General features: G+C 36.7%; 1 protein-coding gene across 1 annotated transcript; it reads left to right on the top strand.

Annotated features, from left to right (window-relative positions):
• Positions 1 to 4,727: 4,727 nt before the first annotated feature.
• LOC145553673 (uncharacterized) lies at positions 4,728 to 12,354 on the top strand. The gene is made up of 2 exons (XM_081612513.1): positions 4,728 to 4,966; positions 9,911 to 12,354. Exons 1-2 carry the CDS (start codon positions 4,903 to 4,905, stop codon positions 11,344 to 11,346), a joined length of 1,500 nt encoding a protein of 499 aa, XP_081468639.1. The 5' UTR covers positions 4,728 to 4,902; the 3' UTR covers positions 11,347 to 12,354.

Genomic DNA, 12,354 nt, shown 5'->3' with positions numbered 1-12,354 from the left:
TAAAGACACGATGTGAGGAAGAAGAGAGAGATATCTAGAAAGAGAGACAGATTCACTGCAGCACGGATGAATCTCGCATCGGATTTTGGACTCAATCTCAGCTGCTGAATCTCTCTGAAGCTAGAACTCGTCGGCTGAAAAAAAATATAAAAAATTATATATATATATATATATATATATATATATATATATATATATATATATGATAGCAGAATATTTAGAACCATGTTTGGTATTTGTGAAACTTTTAACTGATTTGTGAAATTTCATAAAATGGGGATTTCACCACTTTTTAAAAACTCTTGGTCACATTAGAACCTCTCTTTCCAAATCTACAACACCTGAACTCTTCAAAAATAGACTAAATTATTCTGCTTTAATAGCAGAATATTTATAACCATGTTTGAGATTTGTTAAACTTTTTTCTTATTTGTGAAACTTCACTTCACTTAACAGACTGCTACAGGTCTTTCCTTCCAACAGCTATCACCATCTACAATAACTCTTTGAAGAATTAATGAGTTACACCAACAATTTATTTTCCATTGGGATTAATGAAGTGGTTTTGAATTAGAATTGAATTTGGAAAAAAAAACTGCATTGAATAATTGTGAATAGTAATCTAAACTTTAGTGAATTTTCACAAATCACAAAGATTACCCCAACCCCAATCTCTAGAAGAGATTTTAAGTGATTTCTCTTTTTTATGCTTGAAATAAGAACATTTTACTTGGACAAAATAAGTTCTATACTTGAAGTTTGCTTTGTAAATATTGATATTCTAGTTCCTAGTATATATTTACTCATAAGTAATATTCTCTTAGTATCAAACATTTATATCTTACTAAGATAATTAAGTAGCAAAACACTTAAAATAAGAAAATATTCTAACATAAAAACCTCTTGGTGAGAAAATTTATCTTGTCAGCAAGAAAACAAGCATAAATCTCCTTAATTTAAGATATTCAATCTTACTAAAATTTAAATTTTTGCAATGAACCTTTCGCTCTTGAATTTTCAATTGTTTTTTTTCCTGTTCATTTCTGTCTTAAACAATGAATAATTTCTCCCATTTACTTCAATAAAGTTAACAATTACTCTTTTCCTGTTTTCTTCTCCAGATTTCCTGCAGTGTAACATTTATAACCAGGAGAGGAGATCCACTCTGGACCAGGAAGAGTTAGAACCTCTGCAGGTGAAACAAGAACAGGAAGAACAGAAGGTCATCAGATAAAAGTGGAAGAGAAAGAAGATTACTGCAGTCAGAGTGAAGAACAGGTTGAGTTAAAACAGGAGACTGATGCTTTCATGGTGGTTCCTGTTGATGAACAAACATCCCACACTGAATCAGAACCAAACAGGAACCAAGTCATCTACAAGGAAGCTGCTGAAGCTGAGAACCAAAATCAAGAAAGATGCAAGACTTCCTCATGTGACATTTGTAAAAAATGTTTCGCTTTCAATTCTGCTTTGGATGCTCACATGAGAACTCATACGGGTGAAAAGCCTTTTTCATGTGTGACCTGTGGAAAAAGTTTTAGTCGAAAGCATAATTTAACTCACCACATGAAAATTCACACTGGTGAAAAGCTGTAGAAGTATTTTCCATACATATCCTATGTTGAGGTTCGCTATATAATTGATTTTGGTTAAAAACTGGAATGAAAGACTGGAGGGGTTTCATGTCAATAAAGCTGACAATTGTTACATTTGTTAAATGTGATCATTTGGATCTTCACATTTTTATACTTAGAGATGTGCAACAATGACACATTTTTTTCCTTCAGAGAAGCTTTGGAGTTTTTTCTGGCATATTCTGTATCAAAAACAATAATGATAAACTGCATGTTATTGTATGAACATCCTGTTTATGTCGATTTGTATGTTGTGTGTACAACGTGAAGAGCAGAGGGCTCAGCACACAGCCCTGAGGAGACCCAGGACTGATGCTGACTATTTCATGCATGAACAGAGTCTGACCGGATCTGGACTCCCTCCCAGAACATTCTCACAAGATTGTACTTGGATCTGTCTTATTTTGTACAATAGAGACAATTTGTGGGGTTTACTTTTGTGGATCAAAAATAGAATGTACTACAATGGTTGAATGTATATTTGTACTTTAAAAGAAATCCAAGATTCACCACAAACTAATTTTCATGCAATGTTTGTACAAAGGGTGTGTGATTGTTTTCAATTATTAGCTTTTTCTCTACTTTTTGCTGTAATATTTTGCTCTTTTATACTGCAGCTGACTTCTGTTATATCACTGTCTTTATGCTGAAACTATGTTCATGTGCATTTATATTGATATAAAAGTTTTATTAATGTCTTAGAAAGAAATTGACATGTAAAATTTCATGTAAGAATAAAGGTTCATGAGACATAAAAGCGATTGGAGCTGCAGAGATCTGAGCGTGGAACCCCAGGAGCACCGAGGCTACAACTGCACTCTCCTCTAAACGCTAGAAGTCACCCCAGTCACCAATGAGGGCCACAGACCCCAGATGGCCCATCTGCATCTGCCCCAAGCCAGCAACAAAGTCTCAACGGACAGTTTGTTTAATAATAAAAAAATTCAGGCGGACTTTGGGGAAGTGTATTACCCACAATTCATTGTTGCATGTGACGATTTCAGTTAAAACGCCACATGCGTCACACAAAAAGCAAAGTTTTGTTGCCCGTCTTTATAGAAAATGGAAAGAAAATAGCATAACAATGCATTCATTAGTGCTAAAACGTTTGATATGATCAACTCAGCAGAAAAAAGAAAAGAAAAAAGTCACAAACTAACTGAGGAAAGTAAAACTAAATGTTACAAATGCAAGACAAATTTCAATCTTAAAGTAAGATATTAACATATTGATATGTTATTTGTGATGTTACAATTTTGACGCACTCTGAAATAAAATTGTTTCCCTTTTAAAATGGAGGTGATTTTTAGAAAGCAGTACTCTGGGTGGTGCTGTGGTGGTGCAGGGGCAAAGGATGACCCACGTATGGAGGCCTTGGTCCTCGTAGCGAGGTCACAGGCTTGATTCCTGGCCTGGCGACATTTGCCTCATGTCTTCCCCCTCTTTCCTGCTATACTACTTTCAAATAAAGGCCTCTATAGCTAACCAAAAATAGAAAGCAGCATTTGTGGGAAAAAAACAACTTTTTTTATTAGCATTGTTGCTAATGTTTTGCACCAGAACTCTTTTCTCACTTATTAGCCATGTTTAGTATCCTGAATGGAGAAAGTCAATGACAGACAACATGCTCGTCATGCCCCAAATGCTACTGATAGCATTCAAGCTAGCTTAGTCAACATCCTTCTGACTCTCCACAGGTCATTGAGTACAATTATCTCAGCTTTGTATTTATGCTAATGTTTTAAATCAGAACAGATTAGCTTATTAGCCATGTTAAGTATACTGTCAATAATAAGTCAATGACAGACAACATACTAGTGATGCCCAACATGCTACTCATAGCATTCATGCTAACATTAGCATTTTGGCTAATTTTACCTGATTTATTAATTTTAACATACTGAATGGTACAAGTACAGCTTGGTCAACATGTTTCTGACTCTCCACAGCTTATTGACTACAATTTAGCTCAGCTTAGCATAAATGCTTATTTTTAGCATTAGAACCCTGGGTCCAAACCAACGCGCACACTTTGGCAGGCCCCAATTACATTTCTTTAGGAATTTTCTAGTTCTCTCATTACTCCCCTGTTCAACCGCTCACCTTTTTCCTCAGTTCCTCCAAAGGTTCAGTTCCTCCCTGCAGTCGCAGATCAACGCCTCTCCACCCTCTCTCCATTGCACTTAACAAATTCAATAAATCTGTTAAACTGCGTTTGGTGTCCGTAGTTGTTGCTATCTTTTGAGTCCTTGTAACTGTCCTTGTGTCTGTCTCATCACGACAGACACAAGCAATTTAAAATTTGCCATTTCAACAAATTGGCCATCAAGTTAAACTGGAATCACTTTCAGGTCTTGTTTATGTCATTTAATTAGCTCTACTTCCTTAAGGACATGAAAAGGTGTGCCTCAGTTTCCTTTGAACTTTAAACATTTTATGACAATCAATAAAATTAAAAATGCATTCACTGTTTTAACCATTTAATTTCAGATTATTGTTAATTTAAAAACATATTGAAGTTTGATACATTTTTGTAGAACTTTCTGAATCTCGTCTGATCATTTCCAGCAGGACTTACCTGTGTCCTCATTACCATTACATTTTCCTCAAGTTATTCCAGGTGGAGTTGTTGGTTTCCCACATTGTAAACTTTAACATCATACTTTTGGGTTTCATCATAAGAGAATCCACCCCAGCTTATTGAAAAAACAACAAGAAACCCCCCCACACACACGCACGCACGCACGCACGCACGCACGCACACACACACACACACACACACACACACACACACACACACACACACACACACACACACACACACACACACTTCTTACTTTTAATAGTCACAAACTAAGTTTTATACATTGATTGATCTTGCTTATACAAAGTATGGTTGATTATTATTGTCTTCAATAATTTAGTCTGTTGTCTTAGTTGTATTTTTCTCTTTTCTGCTGCAGCTTCTTCTATTATTATGAAACGATTTTACGTTTTTCACAGAGAACTGGCAATGTATGAGAACTCTTTAGATGTAATGATCGTAGGAGCCACAAGGTGGCGGTTATGCAATACCAGGAAAACCGACAACCATAAAGCCCCGAAGAAGAGGAGGAGGAGGAGGAGGAAGAAAACGGTCTGTTGTGTTTGAGTGTTTCTCTCAAAATATCTTCAGTCCAGCTTAAACGAGTTTATCAACGAACAATTAACTGCTGCTGAAGAAACATTAACAGAGTTTAAAGAAATTATCGTCAAATTGGAGGAAGAGATGGACGATCAGCGCAGACTGCTGGATTTCTCCCGGACTCCCCAGATAATCTTACACCGTATAGGTAGGAAACACCAGCGTTTGGATGAAGGTTAATATATGTATCTTTCTGTATGAGGATCATTTTAGTAACTGTTCCACTCCCGTATACATGTTTTGTTAACAGATAAATGAACGTAGTCTTCACAATTACACTGTGATCATGGCTTATTTATAGAGAGAATATGGAGCCAATTACCTTTTTTTACGTCTCTCCCTCCTTAACTACACGAAGCTGAAGTTTGTTTCAGATTCCAGCTTCCGATTCGGGAATTGGCTAAAGGGCGATTCCACCTCATTTTTCACTACCTTCCGCATCTTTAATCGATTCTAGTTTAAAAACTACCACAGCTAGACTCTTCAAACCTGGACAGGATTATTCTGTTCTTCAATCTGTATACTTATAACCTTGTTTGTGATTTGTGAAACTTCAATAAATGTTGATTTTAACACTTTTTTGCATCTGGATCACACTAGAACTCCTTCAGCTCCAAAATAACAACTCATAGACTCTTAAAACTTGGATTCTCAACTAATAACAGAATATTTATAACCATGTTTGGGATTTGTGAAACTTTTAACTGACTTGTGAAACTTCATAAAATGGGGGTTTCAACACCTTTTAAAAAAATCTTGTTGACATTAGAACGGCTCTCATTCCAAATCTACGACACCTTAGGACAGTGGTCCCCAAAGTGGGTCCTCCAGGAAGTGGGTCCTCCAGGGCCGGCATCCTGCATGTTTTAGTTCTCTCCCTATGGTAGCAACAACCTCCTCAGCAAGTCAATGTTCTCCTTAGGTCTCTAATGAGCCATCATTTGATGCAGGTGTGCTAAACCAAAGAGAGAACTAAAACATGTAGGATGCCGGCCCTCGAGGACCGACTTTGGGGACCACTGCCTTAGGACAACCCAAGACAACCCAAATAGGACATATTCGGAATTTAGTGGGAACACCGACATGCAGAAGGCATATCTGACTGTTCAGCCTCCCTCTTCTTCTCGCTCTCCTGGCCGCAACAAATTTTCCAAATCTTGACCGGTCCACGGTAATAAAAAGGTTGGGACCACTGATTTAGCACATGCTAGTAGCAACATGAAGGATCAGAACTTTTAATGTTAGTTACCGTTCGGAAACTACCGTAGTCAGTTCTGTTAAATCTAATCTTGGCATCTTTTTCTTTTTCAACACTAATAAATGTGATATTCAATTGACTCAAATTTTGGGTGTCCCCTTCCCCCCCTCTGCTGCTGCTGCATCGTTGTGGAAAACCATATAGCTGAGATATCTGCTATATGTGTATGTTTACTGGTTTAAACTTTGGGGTTGTGGCTTATAGTCCGGTGCGGCTCATAGTTCGGAAAATACGGACTATAATCCTTCCTGGATTTTTTTCTGTCAAGAACCCAAAGAGGGTTATTTGGTTATTATTTATTTAATTAATAGTGTTATTATTTATTTCCTGACTTGTTCTGTGAAGAACCCAGAGAGAGTTATTTGATTGTGCTTTCTGGAAAACAATAAATTTTTACATTTAGGCACTCCTGCAATCGTCACACTTTTTCTGTTACAAACTGACTCCGGTCCCCGACCAGAGAAGGGAAACGTTATGTGGCCCTCACAGGAAAATGTTTGGGGACCCCTGCCTTAGGGGCTCCATAGAATTTTAAAGTACTTTTAACCAAAATGTTCTCAATGATAAAAATTACATCCAGCTGTTACTTTATACAATTAAAATTAGAGGTGATGCAGGAAACTCATCGATCTGCAAATAAACATGGCATAGATATTGATTGAAGCTATTCAATTTTAAATTACCAATTTTAATTTAGTAAGAGCTTCTATATAACTGTATTTCAGTCATGCAGGAAGGCCCAGTATAAGAGCTCATTAAATAAACTCATAATATACCAATGTCAAATGAATAAATTCATAATTAACCATATCTATGAACCGACTAGGAACTACTAGAGTCCATTTCTTCTTCACCCCCTGTTGATAAAATAAATAAAGATTTGAAAGCAATTTTGCATTTGTTACTATTCTCCAAACTAAAATTTTCAGGGTGTGTTACAAGTTTCCCAAATCTTCTGTATAGAATTGAAAGTAGAGTGAGATGTTTTAAATGTAAAGTTTTATCAGAAATGTTTTATGTTTATCATTTACCATTCCCCCTTTTGTTTTCTTATGTAAATAGAAAACCAAAATTTCTGACAACATTTCTATTGTTATCAGAAATGCTGTTCAGAGACTCTTTCTGTACACCTTTCTAAAATGTCCAACTGAAACTGTACTGCAAAGGCCAAACGTTTTATTGTCATAAAGAGTTAAAATCAGAATTTGGATTGCTTTCCTAAAAGGCAGTGTCAATGTTTATTTTGAACTGACAAAAGAAGAATTGATCAATTTAGGCATAGGAGGGGAAAAATGTAGACAAAGATTGTGCAGTAAGATGTCATTGCTTTCCAAATCAAATGTTCTGTTGGACTTGAATTTATGTATCAATTCAATCAAAATTTAATTAAGGCACACAAATGTTGTGAGCCTGTTGTTGTCCAACCAGTTTGTGTGACATAATCAATCACTATCAGATTCACTTTAAAAGTTTCATCATGTCCAATTTGTGCCTTTCTACAAAGACACGCATGTGTTTCGAAAGCAGCAGTTAGTTCAGTTAGTAAGTTAGTTTGCTATTAAAAAATAGATGAAAACAATAATATTAATAAAATGAAAATAAAAAATAAAAAATGTCAAACTAAATGAAACAGTTTCGTAATAAAAACTATCTGGTTTTAAACCAAAGCTGAAATGTGATTATTCCTTTTCTAACATATTATTTTCCACTTTGAACAGCCAGTCCAATCTCTCCTCATGTGTCAACACAAACCATCCTCTGCTACCAACTGTTGGGAATGGAAATCCTGATCGATGAATCATAATTTGTATTGACACATGGAGCATAAAATCAGCCAAGAAAATCATTCATACTTTACTTATTTTATTCACTTTCAGCGCTGAAAGGAGACGCTTTTACCATTACATTCGAGAAGAGTTTCTAAAAAAGTCTGTGCAGCGTCTGAGGAGAAGGAGAAGGGTAGCTGATTATATGGACTGAAGACACTCCCTGAAATCACACCATGTCTCTGTGACCTAATAGGTTTCTGTTTCTCTGAGAAATGAGCCTCAGTGTCTAACACAGGGGTGCCCAAAGTGGGTCCTCGAGGGCCGGCATCCTGCATGTTTTAGTTCTCTCCCTGGTTTAATAATGGCTCATTTGAAGGCCTTAGAAGAACATTGACAAGCTGAAAAGGTTGTTACTGCCACCATGGAGGGAACTAAAACGTGCAGGATGCCGGCCCTCGAGGACCCAGTTTGGGCACCCCTGGTCTAACAATCAAAAATGTAACTTTTTACTACGGGCCTTTTGTCTAACAGCATGTGACTTTTTCTCGACTTTGGTAAAGCGTCTCAACATTACTCATAAGTAATATTTTCTTAGTATCAAGCTTTTATATCTTACTGAGATAATTAAGTAGCAAAACACTTAAAATAAGAAAAATATTCTAACATAAAAACTAGAGATGTGCCGATCAGGTTTTTTCCTGCCGATACCGATCACCGATACCGATCACATAATTATTATTATTTTTTTATCATAAACACTACCGGTTACATTATGTGGAAAAAGGAACCATGAATTCACCTTAATTTAGACAAAAACCTGTTTTTAATAACTTTTTCCAAGAAGAAAACTAAACAAAACAGGCATTCTGCAAATTGTACTGCTATCGGTAATACTATTTTTAACAGACTGATAACATATGAAGGCTCTGAAGAGGCTAAATAATGCAAAGAGCCAAAATAAAACCTCTCAACATTGCCAAAAAATTCAAGCATAAAACTTAACATTCAAAGGCAAATACAGGTTCCATTACAATAAACAATCCTGAGTTACTGAATGAAAACTTCCTGGTAGCATGGCGTCTAGCTGATTACTGCTAGTTCTGAGTGGCTGTTTCTGACTGAGCGGAGTAATTATGCAGAACAGGGAGGAGATCGATTATTTTTTTTAGAGATTATCTGTCTCATGTTAGGACAGTGAAAGTTTTAATATGTAAAATTTATTTTTTTAGGTTAGGTGCTGCTCCTTTAAACTGAGGTTCGGTGTGAGAGTCACTACCAGGTGGAGCAGAAGCGGCGCTCCGTTTGTTAAATATTACTACCTGTACCGTGTAGCAGCGGTTCAACAGCGAGAGCAGAACCAGCGTCTTACATCGCAGCTCGAAGACTTAAATAATTTTGCGGGTTGTTTAGCTTTCTGACCGTCATGCTAATCCGGGTGTTTGTAGCTGTGCGTTGCTTTACCTGCTATCTGATCATCCATATGTCTTTTTACTGCAGTGAGCCTCAATGTAGCCAAACTCCGTCAAGTATGGCATTGTTTTTATGTCGTATTAGCTTCGTCGTGTTGATGCATTTTGACGTGCTTCAATTTTCCGCCGCAACACACAAACTTTCCCATTCACTCAGTGCGTTATAGTTCCACATCGCTTAGGATTTGTTGCTGCACGTTTGCTCAGTGTGAAGGAAAGAGGAGACCAGCTTCACAGGCAGGCTGAGAAATGAGATGCAGGTGATCGGTATCGGCAATAAGAGCCAATGATCGCCGATCATGCACTTTCTCACAAAAATCGGCCAATTAAGATCGGTGGCCGATCGATCGGCACACCTCTAATAAAAACCTCTTGGTGAGAAAAATTATCTTATTAGAAAGAAAACAAGCATAAATCTCCTTAATTTAAGATATTTAATTTTACTAAGATTTCAGTTCTTCCATTGTAACCCTACGCTCTTGAATTTTCAACAATTTATTTTTTGTTCTATTCATTACTGTCTTAAACGATGAACGATTTCTCCCATTTACTTCAATAAAGTTAACAATTGCTTTTTTCTCTATTTTCTTGTCCAGATTTCCTGCAGTGTAACATTTATAACCAGGAGAGGAGATCCACTTTGGACCAGGAAGAGTTAGAACCTCTGCAGGTGAAACAAGAACAGGAAGAACTAGAAGGTCATCAGATAAAAGAAGAGCAAGAGGATCTAGAACATCATCAGATAAAAGTGGAAGAGAAAGAAGTTTACTGCAGTCAGAATGAAGAACAGATTGAGTTAAAACAGGAGACTGATACCTGCATGGTGGTTCCTATTGATAGGCACACATACCAAACTGAATCAGAACGAAACAGGAACCAATTCATCTTCCAGGAAGCTGCTGAAGGTGAGAACCAAAATCAGGAAAGAAGAAAACATTCCTTATGTGTGACCTGTGGAAAAAGTTTTAGTCGAAAGCAAGATTTAACCAATCACATGATGATTCACACTGGTGAAAAACCATTTTCATGTGTGAACTGTGAAAAAAGTTTTAGTCAAAAACAGCTTTTAACTCGGCACATGATAATTCACAATGGTAAAAAGCCGTTTTCATGTGTGAACTGTGGAAAAGGTTTTAGTCGAAAACTGACTTTAACTCAGCACATGATGATTCATACTGGTGAAAAACCGTTTTCATGTGGGAACTGTGGAAAAAGTTTTAGTCGAAAACGGAATTTAACTCAGCACATGATGATTCATACTGGTGAAAAACCGTTTTCATGTGGGAACTGTGGAAAAAGTTTTAGTCTAAAACAGCAATTAACTAGGCACATGATGATTCATACTGATGAAAAGCCGTTTTCATGTGGGAGTTGTGGAAAAACTTTTAGTCTAAAACAGCATTTAACTCAGCACATGATGATTCATACTGATGAAAAGCCGTTTTCATGTGTGAACTGTGGAAAAAGTTTTAGTCGAAAGCCGGATTTAACTCTGCACATGATGATTCACACCGGTGAAAAGCCGTTTTCATGTGGGAACTGTGAAAAAAGTTTTAGTCGAAAGCCGGATTTAACTCAGCACATGATGATTCACACTGGTGAAAAACCGTTTTCATGTGTGAACTGTGGAAAACGTTTTCGGCAAAAACTAGACTTAACTCGGCACATGATGATTCACACTGGTGAAAAACCGTTTTCATGTGTGAACTGTGGAAAAAGTTTTAGGCAAAAATTAGACTTAACTCGGCACATGATGATTCACACTGGTGAAAAACCATTTTTATGTGTGAACTGTGGAAAACGTTTTAGTCTAAAACAGCTATTAACTCAGCACATGATGATTCACACTGGTGAAAAGCCGTTTTCATGTGGGAACTGTGAAAAAAGTTTTATTCGCAAGCAGGAATTAATTCGGCACATGATTATTCACACTGGTGAAAAGCCGTTTTCATGTGGGAATTGTGGAAATAGTTTTCGTCACAAAGTTAGTTTAACTCGGCACATAAGGATTCACACTGGTGAAAAGCTGTAGAAATATTTTCCATACATGTCCTATGTTGAGATTCACTATAGAATTGATTTTGGTTAAAAACTGGAATGAAAGACTGGAGGGGTTTCATGTCAATAAAGCTGAAAATTGTTAAATTTGGTAAATGTGATCATTTGGATCTTCACATTTAGATACTTAGAGATGTGCAATAATGACAAATTTTCCTTCAGAGATGCTTTATTTTTTTCTGGCTTATTCTGTATCAAAAACAATAATGATAAACTGCATGTTATTGTATGAACATCCTGTTTATGTCAAACTGTATGTTGTGTGTACGACGTGAAGAGCAGAGGGCTCAGCACACAGCCCTGAGGAGACCCAGGACTGATGCTGACTATTTCATGCATGAACAAAGTCTGACCGGACCTGGACTCCCTCCCAGAACATTCTCACAAGATTGTACTTGAGTTATTGATTTGTATCATTCTGTTCAATAGAGACAATTTGTGGGGTTTACTTTTGTAGGTTTTTAAATCAAAAATAGAATGTACTAGAATGGTTGAGTGTACATTTGTACTTTTAAAGAAATCCAAGATTCACCACAAACTAATTTTTATGCAATGTTTGTACAAAGGGTGTGTGATTGTTTTCAATTATTAGCTTTTTCTCTACTTTTTGCTGTAATATTTAGCTCTTTTATACTGCAGCTGACTTCTGTTATATCAATGTATGCTGAAACTGTTCATGTGCATTTATATTGATATAAAAGTTTTATTAATGTCTTAGAAAGAAATAAAGTGTAAAATTTCATGTAAGAATAAAGGTTCATGAGACATAAAAGCGATTGGAGCTGCAGAGATCTGAGCGTGGAACCCCAGGAGCACCGAGGCTACAACTGCACTCTCCTCTAAACGCTAGAAGTCACCTCAGTCACCAATGAGGGCCACAGACCCCAGATGGCCCATCTGCAACTGCCCCAAGACAGCAACAAAGTCTCAAGGGACAGTTTGTTTAATAATAATAATAATAATAAAATGCAGGTGGACTTTG

The sequence above is a fragment of the Poecilia reticulata genome, chromosome 11, assembly GCF_904066995.2.
Source record: "Poecilia reticulata chromosome 11, P_reticulata-male-v2, whole genome shotgun sequence".
Taxonomy (NCBI): domain Eukaryota; kingdom Metazoa; phylum Chordata; class Actinopteri; order Cyprinodontiformes; family Poeciliidae; genus Poecilia; species Poecilia reticulata.
Note: the sequence above shows the minus strand (reverse complement) of the source record. Positions and strands in the feature narration are given on the sequence as shown.